Source organism: Vanessa atalanta, chromosome Z, assembly GCF_905147765.1.
Source record: "Vanessa atalanta chromosome Z, ilVanAtal1.2, whole genome shotgun sequence".
Lineage (NCBI taxonomy): Eukaryota > Metazoa > Arthropoda > Insecta > Lepidoptera > Nymphalidae > Vanessa > Vanessa atalanta.
The window spans coordinates 11,257,023-11,278,560 of NC_061902.1; the positions used below are offsets into that span (position 1 = coordinate 11,257,023).

At 31.3% G+C, this 21,538-nt stretch overlaps 1 protein-coding gene across 1 annotated transcript; it reads left to right on the top strand.

Annotated features, from left to right (window-relative positions):
• The first annotated feature begins 1,295 nt into the window (after positions 1-1,295).
• LOC125076328 (solute carrier family 15 member 1-like) lies at positions 1,296-18,771 on the top strand. Its single transcript, XM_047688446.1, has 15 exons — positions 1,296-1,374; positions 2,276-2,417; positions 2,942-3,028; positions 3,881-3,965; positions 5,588-5,777; positions 5,852-5,934; positions 8,761-8,940; positions 10,809-11,045; positions 11,174-11,419; positions 11,728-11,831; positions 11,909-12,055; positions 13,600-13,843; positions 14,166-14,273; positions 16,358-16,504; positions 18,503-18,771. Exons 1-15 carry the CDS (start codon positions 1,296-1,298, stop codon positions 18,683-18,685), a joined length of 2,262 nt encoding a protein of 753 aa, XP_047544402.1. The 3' UTR covers positions 18,686-18,771.
• Positions 18,772-21,538: the final 2,767 nt, after the last annotated feature.

Here is a 21,538-nt window from a genome sequence, read left to right on the forward strand (position 1 = left end):
TGAACTTTGGATGTAAAATTATTAGGATATGTTTATTAGTATTGTAAAAAGACATATAAAAATCGGTAACTGTACTGTGCGCAATATAGCTGATCTATTCGAAAATTGCATAGACTTCGTGAAATATAAGATTGTTTATCTTAATTCTTCGATTGGAATGGGCTATATATATATGTATTTATTATAATATTTTTTTATAATTTTCTTTGTATTTTTTATATAGGTATATGTATATATCAGATATTATATGAGAAGAGTAGGTGAGTTAAATTCAATTTAAATTAATTATCCGTATACGATATAAAAAATAATGAATGTATCTAAATGTTAATTCTTAGAAAGTAATAGACAAGTACATATGTATATTTGGTTTAACAGTTGTGTTAATTAAATGTTTTTTCTTCCTAAATAAATATGATTAAGTATCATGTCTATTTTCTCTTTTAAATGGTTTTCGTTTTCAGTATGAGTGAAATAACTCTGCCATCGACAATAAAGTAGAAGATACATAGAAATGTGTCTGGAACAAAAGAGTGTTATTTTAATAATTCATACATAAACTGAGTTAAACGCAATAAACAAAAACACAAATAAATCGTTGAAATGACGGTATTTGACAACCAAACCTAACCTAACTATTCTCAGTTATACATTTTTTATTTTGGCAATGTTGAATGTAGTATATTATCCGTAGGGTTGTTTTACTATATACTCTTTCGTAGTACACACCGCTGCCCATGTTGGGCATCACGGGGATAATAATCAGTGGAAATGATCTAACAAATACGAAGTAGTCATTGTCTATGGGATCATCCAAATGTGTTTGAGTAGATCCATACGGATCTAATTTGATAGCCCCCTTTTCTATTTATAGTACCTGATATCATAGTGCCATTATAACCTCACTCTATCTTTACTTATCTATACTGATATTATAAATGTCTGTGTGACTTTGTCTGTCTGTTTGTTACGCTTACATGCCAAAGCCAGTGAAACGAATTTGATGATATTTGATATGAAGCAATCTTGAACCCCCAGGGAGGACATAGCGTTATATAATTTCATAAAATATATACAGAACTAAGACAATCACGGAACGTTAACGACGAAGCAGACGAGTAACGCGATGTATTTTTTATTTTATATCTATGACATATCATAACAATATTTTGACATTATATTTTCACATCAATAATGACTAGAATGTTATATTTTATTGATCTTCTAAGCGTTCCATATTAATATTTTATTTAATAAGATTTATTCTAATTTTGTTTTAAATAAAATTTTGTATAATGCATAGCCGTCCAACTTCAATATTTTGTATAATTGCAACAGAATTTTGCGAACGTTTTTCTTTTTGTGGATTAAGAAGTAAGTTAAATTAATTATTATTTTAAAAGAACACTAATAATAATTTTTCAATTGTTATTGTAGGAGGTGTATGATTCAAACTAAATATATAGGGTATTTCCTTCTAAGGGCAAGATTGACAATGGTATAAGATCGTATTGATCGTATAAATGGAGAAAAAAATCAATATAAAGGTGCTCGGTCGGAATCAGTCGGAAATTCGATCGGAATTAGTTTACCCCAAAGCTCTAGATAAAATTTTTATTTATTTTTATTTTTCTTCATATAATAGCCGAAATGATCCAACGGAAAGTACAAGTTCTTAAATGATGGTTGTGAGTTCAAATTCGGTAAGCACTCTAGCGCGGGCGTCAGAGCAGGAACATTAGTTACTCTATAATATATAATTCATCATAATAAGGCTCTCGTCACAGATCCTACGTACTTGCATACCTTTGGCGTACTCTAAAATATACAGATAGATTTAGGTTAATATATCTGCTGTTGACCATTTGCGGCGATGAGTGCCAAGTGCCAATATTTAGCGTTCCCGCCGCCATCTGTTACTTTTTTGTTAGCTATATATTACCATTTAAAGTTTTTAGTATTTGATAATATTACGCTATTTGGTTGCTATTGTAATTACAATACCTATTTCGACTGTTAAGACTTTGTTTTCAATGTGTGTTGTTTTTCAATGATTTTCGTAAACGTTGTTTAATATGTATTGTCAGCAATTTAATTGAATTTAAAACGCTTAATTATCCTACCTACCTATCCTTATCCTTATGAATTAATTGAGCATACCCCTAAAATATTCTATTTGTAGGTTTAGCCTAGTCTCGAGTCAATAGTCCGGTGATTCGTATCTAGAAAATGCTTAAAAAAAGAATGAACTACATATATGGCTAATTCTTTTTAGCGATATTATCATTGTACTTGCGCAACGTACTATGCCTACACGAGAATGCGGCTACTGTTGTCTACCACATTTTCATCATGATGTGTTATAGTATGCCTTTAATTGGAGCTATTCTAGCGGATAATTTTATAGGAAGATATCGGTGAGTTTTCTCAAGTTTACTTATAATTTCTTCTTTATTTATTTACTAACAGGGAATAAGTTACTGTAAAAACGTTGTTGAAAACTAAATTTTGTTTTGACGGCTATACTGAATCTATAAAAGATCATTATTTGAATACAATTAGTTTATTCCACCTTCAGAGTAACGCGATGTATATTAAACCTTTTATTGGGGATCATTCCCCATGTAATAGGGATTATTATCCCTATTACATGGGGAATAATCCCCAATAAAAGGTTTAATAAAAAAATAGGACCAAAATATTTTTATTAGGTTCATAAAAGCACTACATAAATTGTCAGTAGGTTTAAAGCTATCACTGTTTCAGAATATAGAATATTTCTAGGTAGAAACCTAGAAGAACCGGCAAGACACTTAGCAATTATCTTTTTCCACCAATTTAAATATGTAGTTAATTACTTCAATTTATTATTTAACATGTATATAATTCAACGGAGATATGAATTTTAAAATATTATTATACACATCTCGCTTCTTTTCAGGGTGATTTTGTACTTTTCAATTATTTATTTTATTGGAACGATTTTGTTGTGTTGTTCTGCGATTCCACCATTAATGCTTCCTCAAACGTAAGTTATTTATATAATTACTTTTAAATTTATATTAGAGATGTACGTAAAGTGTAATTTAATTTAATTCAATAAATATAAATGTATATGAATAACGGATAACTCAGGTATCGATTATACCAACAAGTTATTATATCTAAAAACAGAATTCGTCACAGGGTGCGATTCAGTTGATATGATTTTTTTACGTATGTGTGATATTAAAATATTGTGAATAAGACAGGAAGTTTATGTAATAATACTCTTTAAAAGTATGGCTCTCATTCAGACATTCAAAGAGCGAATTTAAGTTTTGTTCGAATACGAATTTCTACCAGCGTCCTTTGTGGTTATTTTTTTTCGGTTGCTTTGAAATAAGTTTCGAGTTGTTATACATTTTTGGAGAACTGAGAAAACGGTAATGTTTTTAAAATGATCTGCGAGACCAGTTTTATGATGATTTCTTTTGTTTTAAGGCATTTTTTTGGAAAAAAAAATATCAAATGATATGATTTTCCTTTTCGAATTTTTAAGTTTGGACCGATAATTATTGTTTTAATATTGATATATAATCACTGTTTAATGGTTTTAATAAACCAGTAGAAAAAATGAGATTCATTATTTAGAAGTTATTTAGAAGTAACTAATAACTAATTATATATATGTACATACATATATTTAATTAGTTTTTAGTTATGATACCAAGTATCTATCTATATAGGTACCATTGGTACCATTATATTATTTTGCGGACTTTTGGAACTCGCCTCGTATTTAATTTATATTAATTTATTAATAACGTAAGATTAATTGTAACGAACTAGTGTTTTCATTTACGATACTTACTAAAGGAAATGTATGCTAAATTTGTAGTTATACATCGATGATTGGTTTGGCGTTGATAGCGACAGGAACAGGTGGTATCAAGCCCTGCGTAGCTGCCTTTGGAGGTGATCAGGTAATGTTATACTTAATACCTGTTAGTTCATACATATTTATTAAATATAAATTAAGTACTATGCGAGTAATTTTGTGACTTAGTAGGAGAATGAAGTTGTATCAGTTCAGTGCAAGTGAACTAGATGTCGCTGCTAAAGATACAATGATATATTCACATTAAAATATACTTTAAATATAAATTGAGTGTTGAAAGTGTGTCTTGAGTTCCGATAGGTTAATTAATAAAATATAATCGGCTAGATATGTTTATACAGGAAGAACTATTAAAAAATGTATTCAGTGTAATTTGCTAAAGTATCAGTAGATGGAGCTATACGTTTTTGTAGATAATAGGGTATTTTCGGTGGTGAAAAATAAATTATGAAATTTGATAAAAATTACAATATATGTAGAAATATACTTAAATATTTTGATTTTGAGCCATAAAAGTGCATTACCAATTTATTATATTGAAATTAAAAGTCGTAATTTTTAGTCTGTATATCACCTAAAACACGAGTCGACATGGGAGATAGGCAAAAACTGTCATTTCAATGTAATCTGATTGTTTGATAAACAACTGAAGCTGTAATTCTAGTATTTGTACATTACACTCTAACGATAGTAATTGGAATTCATTATTTTCCCAAAAACACCGAATATTTATCGGTATTAACGTTGAATGAGTCTTAATACATGCACAACTTTTTGTTTTTATCAATATGACGTCACCAAAATGACTGTCATAAAAAAGGTTTAAAATTTAATTTAATTTCATGACAAAAAAACGTGTTTATTTTGCCAAAATATATTTTTTGTGGCTTTTAATTCAATATAATCAACATTTTGAAGTACTTTTTCAAACATAGTAGAATATCTCATTGTAAAAGCAAATTATTTTGTTTGTGTTATTTTTAAGTTGTACTATAGAGCAATTAACACTATTTGATTTTTATTATTGTACGTATAATTTCTATTTAAAAGCAATTTATTTTAAATACAAATCGATATCACAAGTGCTGCAAAAACGTAGTTTATAAAAATTGAAAAAAGGATTTTATGAAGGTATATTTTTGTGAGTCCCATACTAATAAAAAAATACAAATATACGATATTACCAAATTGAATATTTACCTTTATTTTAAGTTATAAACTAGAATAATTATAAACAACAATAAACTGTAGTCCTCTATTTGGGACGGAAATATATATTTAAAACAAAAAAGAAATTAATAAAAAAAAATTAAAATACTTTTGTAAAAAACAAAACTAATGTTTTTAAAAACTTATGTTTTCTAATCATGATTTTAATTAATGATTGCATGATCATGATCATGTTAGCCGAAAACTGCGGGTTCGAACACAAATTACTTTTTTGTACTTAATTGGCGTTTATAATAATTCTCTAATACTTTTAAAAGTGGTAGTGCCACTCCGCATACAAAATATGTATATATCTCGTGCCCAACGCTCGAAGCGTGCTCGAAAGGAAAATATTTTTTTGACTAAAATCTGCTATAACTCTATGCACCAAAAGGGATTGGAACAGTGTGGCAAATTAAGCTCCAGGCTTTAGCCCGGAATAGGGACATTAAAGGGCTGCTACTTTACTATATAAATATTAGTTTTTCTAATTTATAGTTTCGCTTGCCAGAAGACAGTCATCAGTTACAAAAATTCTTTTCAACATTCTATTGTACGGTAAATTTCGGAGGATTTATGGGAATGGTTGTAACGCCAGCTCTTCGCAGAGGCATCATGTGTTTTGGTGATGACGCCTGCTACGCACTTGGCTTTGGTTTTCCTGCGATTCTTGTGCTTATTTCAATCGGTTAGTCAGTTTAAACTATAGCACAAAAATCATTACATATTTTCATCTTCCATTAACTAATATCTCTGTTGTAGTCATATTTGTTATGGGAAAACCGTGGTACAAAATTAAGCAGCCGCGTGACAATATTACATTGAAGTTTGTTTTATGCGCATGGGTAAGTCAATACCTAAATTTAGTTTTATATTCATCATTTACAGCCGTGTTCCTCGTTTTACAATAATCCTAAATCTCTAATGCAAATATGTTATCACAGACTTAGTAAGCGCCACAGCGACGGGCGCGGAGCGGTGAACTTAGCGCAAGTTAGAGATATGTATAGATACATACATAAATCGGAAGAACATATTAAATATAAATAGTTTAACATCGGGTGCATGGAAAAGGCATTTTTATATTGTATTTTGTTTACAAACCGAGATATCTTGCATTATACCGATTATATATTTAACATCGCGACCACATCAGGGGTATCATAGATTAAATCAAATCAAAAAGAAAATATTCTTTCTTTAAGTATGCATCGTTTTTTCAAGATGACATTTATTAATAGGTCATGTTAAAAATTGACGTCTTATCATAGAAACGAAGGCCGCGCGCCAGGATACATCCTGTATTGACTTTGCGAAGTCGGACACTAGGTTTTATAAGTTAACCTTTATTCCTCGTTTCTAAAACAAAATATACTTTTCGAGGAGTAAATTAAAAAAAAAACAGGAGTCGTTTCAAAACACTTGTTAAAAATTAAGGTCATATACGGAGCGATACCACGTAATATGATTATTGATGACGAGTACTGCATACCCATTAGTGCTTTTAATTTTAAGACTTAAAATATTACTAATCTCTGTGATATAATAATTCGATATCGCCTTAGATTGAAAGTCGTAAATTTTTGAAATGTGGTTTGTTTCACCATTTCTTCATTTTGATGCGGCATTTTTTTTGGCATTTCTATTGTTTATTAATGGAAGTTTTAATTTTATTCTGTATCAAAAAGTTTTATGTGTTAAAGATGTTTGATTTTTTTTTACATAAATAACTTACCTTTCTATGGCAAGGTTCATTGCTATTTTGTATTTTGTTGTTATAATGAAATTATAAGTATTTATGAATATAATCTTTCAGGATTCACCAATTTAAAATTTCAATAGGTATTTATTATTTAGTTATTTTATAAATCTAAAAACATAATAAATATAATACAAGCCAAATTTACTCCCCAACAAGTTAGTTCCAGACTTCACGTCAGTATTTCATTAAATTGCACGTCGTGAAACAGGACATGAAATGCCTTCGGATATTGTTTTCCGTCGTAGCATGTGGAGGTGACTTCGGATAAAACGCATTTCTAGTTACTAAGGGTCGGTCTTGACGCACATTTAAGATATATTATTTTTATTTCCTTCTTTACGGCACGATATCGCCAAATATCGCTTATTATCTGTGAGAATTTACAGATTCTTCTGTCTGAATTTTAAATTAGGAATTTCATTTACCATATAGTAAAGACTTCTGGGTGAATACTATTTATTTTTAATAATACCGTCAAACATCAATACTCCGTATTGCTTTGTTCCGATTTGAAGATCGTGCCGTGGCATAATCAGGCACTAAGAATATACTAATTAAGATAATATCATTTGCAATGCATTAACATGTTTTCCAATTTTCTTAATTTAATCACACAGACCAGAAGGCAACATTTCTCACCTGTCTTTCTAAATATAAAAAAATAAACACAAATATGACACATATGTATGAATGCTAAGAGTGTGTGAGTATTATCGTAGAATTCTGATGCATTTATAAACGTATTAGTGCAGTGATGCAGTTCTAATTTTTTCGCCAGTTTTGGTTGGTCGTTAACAAAAGTATTTTTTAAAAATTGTACTGATCCAGTTTTAGTTTTAAAAATTTTTATTCTCAAGTCTCTTTTGAACATTTATCGACATTCATTCCCATGTGTGATTTTGCTACCCGTACACATATTAACTACCAAAATAAGTTATAATAGAAAAAAAAAAACTACATTTTTATAGTTAATTATAAAAATATAAAACCTATTTTAGATCACATGTACGAATCAATATTATTTTTAAATAATCTTATCATTGTTAATATAGAATAATTGTAAATAATGTAACAAATGAATTCCAAATTGAATTATTTAATGCAAAATGCATTACACAATTTGGACACACAATACAACATTATATTACGTTTTTTTACATTTTACTTACTATAAATTGATATTTTTAAATGGTTTTCGTTTGTACTGAATATAATAGGAAATTGTCAGAATGCAAACATTTAATCTTCAATATCCTTTTTCATTGATAATAACCGTTAGTTCATCATAGTTAATAGTTATACTGTATAGTTAACTGATAAGTACCTATGATTAAGTTCTTCTCGGTGGACGGTTGGAATAATGAAAAACTATTTGCAGAAAACGTACCAAGGCTTTTGGTGCGTTTATATAGCCATTTTATATATTATGTTGATAAATACTTGAAACCAGATTGTTCTAACGAATAACTTTATTCGTTTACATGCACTATACAAATAGGAAAAAAAAACAAATTTTACGACTCACAAATAGATAACCTAATAATAATAACAGACATAGCGGCACAAAGCAAAATATCACAGGTTGCATACTAGACAATGCATTGGCTTATATTGTCTGCAACGTCCAATCTTAAATGGCCTTTACATAAATATGTTGATTTTTACGAATTTGAATTGATAGTTTGAAAATTTTATTGATATATTTCGAACATCATAAATCGTGTTCTTCGTATAATTGATGACCCAACTACATCACATAAAGGGTACTCAGGCACATCCATCATTTCAATAGAACGAAAATAGTTACAATCATTTTCTCATTTCTATGTTGTTACTCTTTTTTATAAGTAGTTTAGTTATTATACCGTTAAGGCTGCTCTACGTTTTTGTATACGATTTTATTTTTTAGTATGCAATTAAGAAGAGAATACGGTACAATAAAAATATTGATGGCCCTCCCCGTGGACATTGGCTCGATTACTCAATCGAGAAATATGGAGAGAAATTAGTTTCCGATATGAAAGTCGTCTGCTCAATATTATACCTCTACCTCCCGGTGCCGATTTTTTGGTCGCTATTTGATCAACAGGTTCGTCCTTTTTATTTTGATACTCATGTAACATGACAAATATAATACATTATTTTTAATTAAAACGCGCGTAAAAATTGGAAGAATTGATCTTTTACTGTTTCATTTTATAATTCTGAAATATATATACAGTTGTAGACAGGAGTATTCATTGTCAAATACATATAAAAATATTTTAATACAAAATTCAGCTACAAGTACAATATTTGAAAGATTTCTTTAATAATAATTAATTAATTTGGTTTAAATTCATTGTTGTATAAAAATTGTTAGTTGTAGTAGACAAAATAGTAATTGAATAATAAAAACCATAAAATATTTGAAACAAGAATTATGGTTTTATATTTTTAAATGAAATGCAAACCACCACATTTATCATTAGCCAAATCATTTAAATCATTTGTGCTAAAACAGTATTTATTTAAAGCTAATATCAGCAATATCTAAATAATCAACAATATATAAAGTTTTAATTATGTTGTAATAAAGCTATTGATATCTGTTCAAAATCTAAGTACCAAAAGCAATTTTAGCATCGGGCTTTTTTTTTTATTTACGTGTTGATCTGCAATATAGCTCTATGCCTAAACAGACATCAGCTTACACTTGACTGTTAATATTTTCCTTATTTAGTTAGTTTATATTGTAGTGTAAAGTCGTGTTTTTAAAGGGATAGAATGATTTATTTATTTATTCGTCAGTTCTATAAAACGAAAACATTTTCAATTTTATTGTGAAAATAGTTTAAATTGGGCCTAGTTCGACATTGTACATTGATTTTTTTGCACCAGAGAACTGAATGTATATACAAGTTAAGCCGCTTAAAGTTGCTTAGTGTACTAGGTCAGCGCTAATCAACATCACGATGAAAGTATTTTTAAATCCATTTTGTCAGCTGTGAATACGCTATTTAAAACTGATTCACTATTATCGTGTTGTTTACGCGGAGGTTCATTTGATTCAGGATAAAGAATAAAAACATTTGCATAATTATTTTATTCACATATAAGCAATTGCAAACGCTTAAGAAAATAATTTAAATAGTCGGCTTGGCCCCCTGGGGTTAGAATCCTTCACGGTTGCATGCAAAATAGATCCCGTGGCACCCAGCACACCGAAGAGACGGAGAGGGTACCGCTGGTCTTTTAGTGGGTATGCCGGAGTACCTGGGCGCACTGGGCGTCCTGGATTTGATTTTGATTTGAGGAGACGCGAAAGACGTTATTCCAGCCAAATAAAAAAAGGAGTTAGAAGCCGAAAATTGCGGATTCAAAAACAGACAAGCGCCTCTTTCATGTACTTCATGTGTTATTTAGTTCATCTTGTGCTCAGCGGTGAAAGAAAATACCACGTGGACACCTCCAAATATTGGATGCGAATTTGCCACGTGGGTATCCATCAACCCACACTGGATCAGCGTGGTGGAATAAACTTTTTTCAAAAGAAAAGGTGGCCTTAACAGTTATGTAGTAATAAAATGAAAATCATCTCTTATATGCAAAATTTGTTGACATTTTTTTAAAGAAGAGCAAATTTTAAATAACAAAGTTTTCTGCAATATTATTATAAATATTTAAATGACCACGTCAAGGTCTCGCTTCCATAACCGTAACGCTAAATTACAAATCTTTCTTACTTGTTAATTTAAATACAACATGTTAATTAAGGCTATTGTCCAATACCCAATGTTTAATTAAAATATCAAGTGGTTTTCGTTATTATAGCTGATCTAGTAGCGTGTCATAAATAGATGTTAATAAATCTACATACATAAAATTCTATACGCGTTCCTCTGTACCGATTTTTTACGGATCATTGCGAAGACTTCAGCATATTTAAAACAAAGTATTTACTAATTTTAATATCAGGGATCTCGTTGGACCTTTCAAGCGTCTAGATTGCGAAGCGAAGTATTTGGCGTAACATTGATGCCTGATCAGCTTCAAGTGATGAACCCTGCAATGGTGCTATTAATGATTCCTATGTGTCCCGGCGGCGCTTGGCCACTCTTACCTGATCTCTCTCCGCTACATAAAATGTTTGCGGGCGGGATTTTAGCCGCAATGTCTTTTGTTTGCGCTGGTATACTCCAGATAAGTATAGAGGTACCTATATCTACTCATAAATATAATTGGAACGTAGTAAAGCAGACTATTAATTTAGTTTCAATTCTAACATTTATATTTTATATATTCAGTGAAGACAGAATTATTTAGACGTTTTATGTCACTAGCGTTCGACTTTACAACCGCCGGGGCATGAACAGACCGGTCTCGTAGCACTGAATACATTAGGATGTCCGGTGGAATTATCGGTAAGCGGCGAGGGCTCAGCGCGGGTGGACGCACGCGGCACGGCGCTCCTGTCCCCTTTACCTCACCGCACGTATGATGTCACCGTGATCTGCCCTCGCGATTGCTCCGGTAGAATTATGAAGCGATATACCGTCAGAACGCATCTGAAAACTGTAGCTGGAATGGTTAATTTTTATATAGCTATAAATATCATGATATACACAATGGAAATTTGAGATGGGGCAGCAAGGCTAGAAAAGAATAGTTTTTTAACCGTTTAAAGTTGGTGTCTTAAGAGCCGTCTAAGCAGTTTTATATCAGCAAGTTGCGTCTCCACAACATAGAAATGATGGCCTAGTATCAAAGCAACTAAAGCGTTTCTGTCCTTTTTTTAATTTCCATCGTATACAAAAAAATCACCATAATTTATTTCCAAATTTATATCTTATACATAATATAATTTATCTTATAAATTATATTAAATTGTCTGCAGTTTATGCCAATCATTATAGGACAAAACTCAGACGATGAAGTATCACTCTACTTTATGGATCCAGGAACATTTGTGAAGTCGCTAACGGGAAAACCAAAGTTGAAGTATGATTTGTATTCAATTTTAAATGTTAAGGTTCCGAAAGAAATTATATAATTATAAGTTAATGTAATTTTGCTAGGGTTGTTTATATAGGTAACACGGGACCGAACAAGAACGTGACGATTAATGTGGAAACGGAGAAGAGATTGAATGATATTTACTACGTGTCGAACTCGCCAGTCGATCATATCGGAGAGTCCGCTTACATGTGCCTACAGCCAGGAAAGTGAGTCATTTGTTTTATACTCGAATTTGCTCTAAACATTATTATATTAAATAATAATTAATAGCGCTCGTTTTTATATAAATAAGTAATGCAATTACGTAGACTTCAATGACGATGCCAATTAGCAGAACATCTTCGTTGTTTATTTTCATTCTATTCAACATTGGATCCCTAGGATTATATATACTTCAATAACCGTTATTTAATAATATTATTAAAATGACTAATTTCTATACGAATAAATAAATACAAAGACTGAATTTAAAATCGAGATAAGTGTTTCAGTTTATTGACCTGTGTTTATAAAATTGTATAAATTATTTTATCATTTCGGCTTGACCAGTTTGGATGAGCTGTATCGGATAGATAAGGTGATAGCAACGTTTGAGTTGTTCAGGAGTTTCTTTGATAATATACGTTTTTATAATATTTATATTCACGCTGATATTGTAAGCATGTAAGTAATGTTTGTTTGTTTTTACAGAGGGATAACTACTAAATGGGATTTCATACTATTTTATTGATAATTTTAAGCTTTTCTCTAAATAAAAAATATCTTTTGCTATTTGGATAAGTATTTACAAGTATACTATTATAAAATAAAAGCGGGCGTTATAACGTATCAACCGTTAAGCGAACAAAGAGGTATCGACATTGTATTATAATTTATAATATTTGTTGTAACTTATTATTGAGAGAAATAACCAAACAGCTAAAAAATCACTTTCCACGTGTAAAGTCAGCGCCAATAACTAGTTTAATAAACTTCGATATCATATTAGTGAATCGTGGAGCTGCGTGTTTAGAAATTTGGTGGAATTGTCAAGTAGTACTTGAAATTTCTCGTGACACGGTTGGACTTAACTTTGATATTACACCGTTTACTGTAAATATAATACTTGAAAGCTTATCACATATTTAAACGGCAATGCCATAGTCATATATGCTATGATCAGTTATCACGTCTCGTACTGAATGTCGTCAGTTGCTTGAACTAAACTGAGAACACTGGAGTGCATTGATTTCATTTTTATATGCTTATCTGTATTACGTTATAATATTTTTTTAAACTTGTGAGTGTGTTTCTTCCTACAGTATTCGAGCGATAGGAAGTCGGCATACTGACATAGATATTGTTTTGCTATATATCTACTGCATGAGAGTTGCGGTTGTTTTGTTCGAAGCTGCTAAGACCTGCATACTTATAATCTCTTGTTTGTCTCTGGAGCGACTAATAAATAAATGAAAAGGTTCTATGATAAAGTCCTCACTCACGGTTCTTCGGTTGTTAGTCGTTTGATTTTAATGAATAGAATGTTTCCATGAAGTCTCTTTGCGCCAAAATAAAAGGCTAAATCTTGATATGAGGAGAAAACATTTACTCGTTTGCACGCTTGTTTATTACTCTCTGCAGAATAAAAGATAATATACATAAAAAACGTGGCGTCATACTATGTAAAAACAAACGCTCGTTAGAGGCTTACTAATTACAGTAGATATATATAGTTTATTTTTGAATATTCATACTAGCATGATGTTATTAGATTTGAATGGCGCGCTACGAGTGCTGATGGACAGGTATCAGGATCGGGCGAAGGTGACGTGCGCGCGGGCGGCGTCTACGTGCTGTGCGTGCGCGAGCGACTGGACCGGCTGGACGCGGCGGTGCTGCACGCTCCCAACCCACCTAACGAGCTGCAGCTGGCGTGGATCGTGCCGCAGTATCTGCTCGTTTCGATGGCTGAGATCATGTTCGCCGTCTCGGGGCTCGAGTTTTCATTCACTCAGGTGATTTTTTGATTGCGGAGGCTATTATTTTGTTTGCTTTGCATTATTGAATATATCTTATATTTTTGACGATGTGACAGTCTTTATTTAATGCAAACGCATATGAACGTATATAAGATGTAAACATTTTGCACGTTCAATAAAACTATAACTATAAAAGAATATAAATAAATAGTATTTACATGTACATTTTGAAATAATTTCAGGCAATAAGCATTTATTAACAGATTAATTTAAATAAATTAATTATAAATTATTTTTATGTTAATAATATATTTTTTGTTATATACTTACGCAGTGAGCGATTACGTTTTATTTCCAGGCACCTAAAAGTATGAAGACAATCACGATTGCCGCATGGTACATGTCTGTAGCGATAGGAAATCTCATAGTGATCCTTGTAGCACAAACCAAGATATTCGAATCTAGGGTAAAAACTTTAAATTTTGTATTTATTCAATGCTTCAGTATCATTCGGCTGTTTTATCTTATCTTGGGGATCAGCGCAGCGGTTTTTTTTATTTATCCTCAATTTGTTCTATTACTATATCAATAATATGAAAATAAATAAATAAATATTCAATTAAATGTATTCACTCGTTGGAATTAGGATGTTTTTTGTTTTCTAAATTTCTATTGTGATCTCTTGTGAAGACCTGTAAATTCCTGTCTTTAGTAATCGTAAGCATTAAAACCATCTTTTATCGATTTCATTAATAAACATTAAATTTTGCTTTACGAATTTAATTAAACATTAATTTGAGATATAATCCGGATCCGATCAGACGATACTCCGTTATTATTTATTTTATAGATTAGCTATCGTACGATTATATAGAGGTTAGATTAAATTTTTTAAAAGTACATCACGCGAAATAGTTTCACTCTTAACACACGTAATATGCCACATTACGTAGACATAATCCGCTAAAAATTGTTCTTCTTTTGGCTTTGCTAGAGTCGGCTAGTTATTCAGAAATCCTTTGCTAACGTTCCTTCGCTCGAGGACTCGCATTTTCGATATTCTTCGACTAAGTTCCATCGCACCCTGATAGAGCGCGGATTAATATATTATAACATTTCCGAAGACATTTCCTAAATTATAGTCTAAACCCTTTTCATAGTTTAAAAAAAGTTAGAGAACGAATAGTAGACGTGAAAAGCCTTGTTTCGTAATATTTCAAATTAATTTTATATTTAAATTCTTCATACATACATTAATAATATTAAATTAAACCTATATCCGTTGGTAATTCCCGGAAATTCTCGAAGTTTCTCATGTTGCCACATATTAGACCCGGTGCGGTGAATCCTTGGGATCCTAAAAAAGCTCGTCACTCTTAAAAAGCAATTTTAAATACGTTTTATGTTTTTATAATGTTTTTATTTATAATTATTCGAAAGACAACATGCTTGTAATTTAATTAATTAAACGTCACCGTACTCGTTAGGTATTTTATGTAAAAAAAACCTAAAAGCCCTTTATACGCTATACTTTAACATAAGTTTTAATAGAGCGATATAAAGTGATAGTCTAAGCTGATAATAGAATGAAACATATTTTATAACAAATTTAGCATATTGCAAATATGTCAAAAATGGGTTGTTTAAAAAAATCCTGGACATTACATTTTTGCTGTAAACTCTTGAACAACCTTCAGCTTTAGTTAATGCAACAAAAATAAATGACACGTCTCATTTTTAGAAAATGTTTTAATTTAATTAAATGGTCTAATTTTTCCATTTCTTGACATATTTTCTAATATGCTAAATTTTTTATAAAGTATGTTTCATTCTATTATCAGCTCGGTGAAGGTCGTTTTTGGTTCGGATCTTCTACTATAAAGTTATTTCTTGAAAATCATTTTTCATTTGGAGTTAATTAATAAAATCCATTGCAAGTTGGTATTGAAAACTTCGACCGTGAGCGCGATCGGACATATATACTTGGAACCATTCGTTTTCATAACTAAAAACCTTCTTGTAATATAATATAATATCACCAAATTAACACATATTGAAAAACTAATCTTTTCAATGTGTAATTGCATGCATTAAAATTGGGTCGAAATCAGACAGGATTCCTTTACCTGCCACGAAAGTTAACATTAGTCAGAGGACTAATGTTAACTTAAATCTAGAGGGATTTTATCAGTTCAGGCAAAGTACTCAATGAAAATTAGAGTAGCCACTGTTTTGTTTAACAATTCCCAAACCACTGCATAATCCGCCAAAATGGGTTGTAGGCCATCGTTTTTCAATAATGTAGAATGCTTTAGTAAAATGAAAGTGATATGGGTCAAGTTAAATCACTGAAAAAGTATTGAAATTAATTGTGTAAATACACGTAAAACTATAAGAACAGAAAATGGTAACTTGATATTACTTTTTATTTATTAAAAACAAAAGGTTGTGTCTTCCCAGACTAGCAAACGTTTTTGCTGCAAGTTATTATACTTTTACAAAATATTAAAAAAACAATTAATTTAACATATTGTATTTCTGTACGTATAGGCGAAAGAATTTTTTGTTTACGCTGGTATGCTGATGGCCGCCATGTTTCTTTTTTATCGGATGGCTGAAGGCTATTGTTCAAGAACAATAGAGGGAGACGGGTCCTCCTCAGAAAGTCATCCATTACTGCAGCACACACATTCTAGGGTTAGAAAATGTTATAATAACTAAGATGTATCAATTTAATTTACGAGTGTGTCGGTTGCGAAATGTAAACATCACTGTTTTTTCTGGGTTGCACTTGCATCTTAATCAACAACGAGACCTAGACGGGAGCGTCGTTTGTATTCGTGACAAAAGCGAAATCCGCCCTATTTACTTTCCATGCTGCCTTTTACGTGACGAAGATCTATTCTACTGAACATCTGTATCTATTGAAATATATCAACTGTAATTGAAATGTGTTTCATATGACTTATAGCAAATAATCGTATAGCATGTAATATCTAGTAGTATTATTTAATAATAATAGGTATGATACAAATTTGTCATTCCGATTTTTAACATGAAAATTTATATGTAATTTATCTTTTAATATCTACGTTATGTTTAAATCTTTTTATTGGAAAACAATATCATAATATTTATTTAAGTACCTACAATCTCTATTCTTTAGTGAGCTGTCTAGAGCAAACGAGCTCTCCCTCGTGCCGAGCTTGAAGTATTCGTAGTTCGAAAGGATTGCAGGAAGTCATCAACATAAGTATTTCACAGAAATATATAAATGTCGTCGAATATTATAAATTGAAATCTGTACAATATATTCTTAGAAATTCAACGCTTTGAGTTTCTTGAGTCTGTATTTTGTAAATTAATAACACATCCACATCAACATAAAATTTGCAGGGTACCTGAAAATTTTATGATTTTAATCTTTTATTTATTTATTTATTTATTAAAGAACCATAACCAAATAATGTACAAGCTTATATCATAACTTATGAATAATATTACATTAGTACGTACTTATTCTGTGAGTTCAGGAGCCTCAACTAGGCCGAGCCTGTGTCTCGAATGGTCAGTCTCTTCCGATAACGTTATACAATTATATACAAATATAAAGTGACATGCTAATATATAAGTAATATCATCATAATATTAGAAAAGTCGTCTGTTATCGGTAGAAGTGAGTTAATTATAACAAAATAGATGTAATTATTTTATCTTCGTCTACCGTCTATTTGTTCGGTTTTACTATTTTGTGTGTTGTGGATGGTGATCTTATTGATGTTGATTGACTTTAATGTTTTAGTGTCAACGCTCATGTTTGCTTCAAGGTGGATATATTATTTTGCTTATCTTATGTACATGTATATTTATAAATTGTTATTACAACAGAAAGAAACGTAACGTAATATATACCTACTATAATAGAGTAATATTTAAACGAGCAAATGTATATTTAAATTCAAGTAGTCAAAGTACTGAATATGCCTTACCGAAATATAAGTGAGCGAATATAAGCTATGCTCGGAGTATTTAGAAGGCTAAAATTAGAAATAAGGGTTTCCGGAGAAGAAATAATAATTACGGACATAGTTTGCAAGACTAGCAGTCTGAAAGATGGATGGCTGTTGAAGCAGACGAGTCCTAAACAAAAGTCCGCGGATCAGCAAAACTCAGCGTAGGACCAGGCCAGGTGGACCGATGATCTGAGGAAGGGGGCGGGACCCGACCGAATACCGGAAGGCGGATAACCGGCATCCAGTAATAGATTCTGATTGGCCGATAATGATGATAATGACTTAACCGATATAATTATCGCTTATATCGTATTTAATAAGAAATTCCACTCGATACTTCCGCTTAAGTGTTTAATTAGGTCTCTTAAAAATTAAATTGCTAGCTTAGAATAATTACTGTTCTTTTTCAGCAGTGCGTTTTACTTATTTTAGTGATTAATTAGAATCGCCAGTAAATTTTTCGCATATGTTACGCTCAGTTTAATATTAAATTATCCCATTAACAGCCGCCGATAACGTTTTTATTCCGCGGTTTAATAATATCCCATTATAATTCGGTGTCTTTATAAGCTTAAATATTTAAAGTGATAAAATTATTTTTGTATTTGTTTTTCTATTATAAATATACAGGCGGGTAATTAGGGTTGGATTTTAAGCATTTTCTATAATTATTTTATTGTAGGTGGTATCGGTTCATTCGGCGAAAACATCTGTAAGTCGGCAGTACAGTGAGCCGGGTAGCAGCGAATCCTGTCTAGGTCGCATGGAGCGCGCTAGACCCTCGGCCTGGCCCGCGCACGCTGTCGTGCACGTCGGTACACCGAGCACCACTGACCGGAGAACTACTACGTTAGCTAAAGATTAACTTACACTTTCTCCTGTTAAATAATTTAATTAGTTATTGCATAGCATGTTTTACCAAATGACTGTATTTGTATAATTTAAGCTTTTCCATCTTAATAAATGATTAGTTACGTACCTTTATGGGTTTTTCATTGAAAATGCGAAGATATTCAATTTAATACTTAAACTAAAAGTGCCCGGACTTACTTACATTACATTAGTTATCTGTGGACTACTTTACATTAGTTATCTGCCAGTGAAAGTCCCGATAAAATCGGTCCTGACGTACCAGAGATTAGCCGGAACAAACAGACAGACAGACAAAAAAAGAAAAAAAAGCTGTTATTTTGGTTTATGTACCGTGTATAAATACATACATATGCATTTAGTAGAAAGCGGTTATTTCAATATTACAAACACAGACACACCAATTTTATTATATGTATAGATTTAATAATGAGTATTACGCGGAGTTATTACAAATTTACAATACAATTGAGAGAAACACTTGAGACTGAGTCCTGTCCTTTACGAACCGTTGGGAGTATTGTTTGGTGATACAATTCGATAATTTCATTCTTAAGATATTTATATCTCAAATTAAAATTATTTAGGCACATCGATATTTTTTCAATACAAATTTGCTTTATTTGGCGCTACTGCTTAATTACTCCATCTTCCGTAGAACTGGCGCAACTTTATAATTATATTAAATACCTACTTCATACATATCTTTTTCTGTTCCCTCTTTGTTCTTAAAGTTTGATCAATAGTCTAAAAATTGTAATTAAATAACTGAGTCGTTCGTCTGGTACCATCCACTCATTAGATATTTTACTGCCAAACAATACTTAGTGCTGTTGTGTTCTCATTGAAATCAGTGTAACTACAGGCACATGGGACATACAGTTTCCAAGGATTGCGGTGCATTGGCGATGTAAGGAATGGTTAAAAATTCAATCAGTCATTCAGAGTCAATGTCTATGGGTGGTTGTGACCACTTACCATCAGGTAGCCCATTTGCCCGTTCGCCTAACTAAATAATAAAAAGCATTGTGACGTGAATAGAAAGAGTAATTGTATTGCGGAGTACCTTCATTTTTATGATTAACAAGAAAATCTTTCGATAGGGAAGCAGTAATGCATAAAATTTCATAACTAATTCAGAGCTAATCCGTTCGTTGGCTTTGATATAAACCTAATAGTGATTTTCATTTTGTAGTAGGAAACCTTCCTAGTACAAAACTCAAGCAGCTTAATTTGTAATCCTTTTCAGACAGACATCTTCTCAACATACAAGTATATGCAGGTGATTAGTACCGTATTTAATATGCGATATTTCATAACAGACTATGCATATAAATAATTTAAGTGGTATAAAAATGTTTAAATGTTATATTAAAATTTATTTCACTTTACCTAACTTATTACATTATATACAGATTGTTAACCGTTTAAGCAGTCAGGACGTTTAATTTAATAAAACGTATATATTAAGGAAACGAATGGATGGAGGAATATATTTTCTGTTGAATCCACGAAGACGCGCCCCACTATTTTCCGTATGGGGAAAACATGGGGTGGGAAACTCAATCTAATCTTTAGTCTTGAGTCGAACACGGCTCGGTGTACTTGGCTAGTTTAATCTACATTGCCGTGTATATTAAATTACTTTAGGCGGTTAAAGGATAGACTTAAATCTCATCTTCCGAAAGATGCAGTAGTCTTACAAAATGCAGTGTACCATAACTCTGCAGGGAAAAATATCTTACAAAAAAACAAATATCCGATTCAATTAAAAATATAATTTTAGAAAGAATAAAGTCGAAAACTTCTTAAATGATCATAGTTTCACTGCATTGCGCTTGCCCTCATATCAATCGGACCTTAATTCTATCGAAGACAATAGAAAAATTTTACGCCAATAGAAATCCTTTATAAAGCTTTTGATCAAATAAACGTTGACGTTTGGGCAATACAAGTCGGCACGTTGAAAAAATAGAAAACGAGTGTTTGAAATACTTTGATTGAGATTTACTTTAGTAGATGTCTGTGATGAGGATATAGGAATATTTGATTCAGGTTCTGAATCAAATATTTCTGAACTCAAAGACCATTTAGACATCGGTGTCGTTGTTCGTAGCTCTTTATTTTTGAAACTTATTGAATTTATTTTGAACATATGCATTTGCAATTTAAATATGTATTGCGATAAAATGTGATTGCTTTCTTTCTAATTTATTGAATATGTATATTGTATAGGTATGTTAATCATAAATGTATTGTATGAAGGACTCTCGAAAGGATTAAATTGTAAAAAAAAGTTTTAATTTTACAATTAATATTATTAGAAAATAATAATACGGAACATTGCGCACTGAATAAAAAACATAATTACCAAATTAGGAATAAGTAGAGCATATTTCCGGTTGACTATGAATTTCTTCTATCATTTAAGATAGTGTGCGCCTGTCCACATAGACACTGAGCGTTGCACTAGAAATCACACTCTAGCAGCGTACATTGGACACTTGAACTGTAGCGCTTGGGAATAGAGTGGGGCTTGTCATCATGTAGTGAACTATCTGGGATGAAAATGATCTTTGTTGAGTTAATTTAATATTCTGATTATGAGTTAATATGTGCATGTGTAGTATGTTAACATAAGTTTCGAAGTTGCAACATGCAGTGATAAACTACACTCTATTATTTATGGTATACTTACTTACTTACGATGTTTTAAATATGAAATAAATCTCTCGATGCTATAAGTATAATCTGCAGAATCGATTCGCACTCAATTGAATATATGCTCCATTTACATTCGCTTTAAAATGAAAAAAAACGCCAGCTTTGTTGTTAATTTTCTGTTAGT

Coding starts and splice junctions, on each gene's coding strand:
- LOC125076328 (XM_047688446.1), top strand. CDS start 1,296: ATGCATAGCCGTCCAACTTCAATATTTTGTATAATTGCAACAGAATTT. Junction 3,029..3,880: donor CCATTAATGCTTCCTCAAAC/GTAAGTTATTTA, acceptor CTAAATTTGTAG/TTATACATCGATGATTGGTT. Junction 5,778..5,851: donor TCTTGTGCTTATTTCAATCG/GTTAGTCAGTTT, acceptor TCTCTGTTGTAG/TCATATTTGTTATGGGAAAA.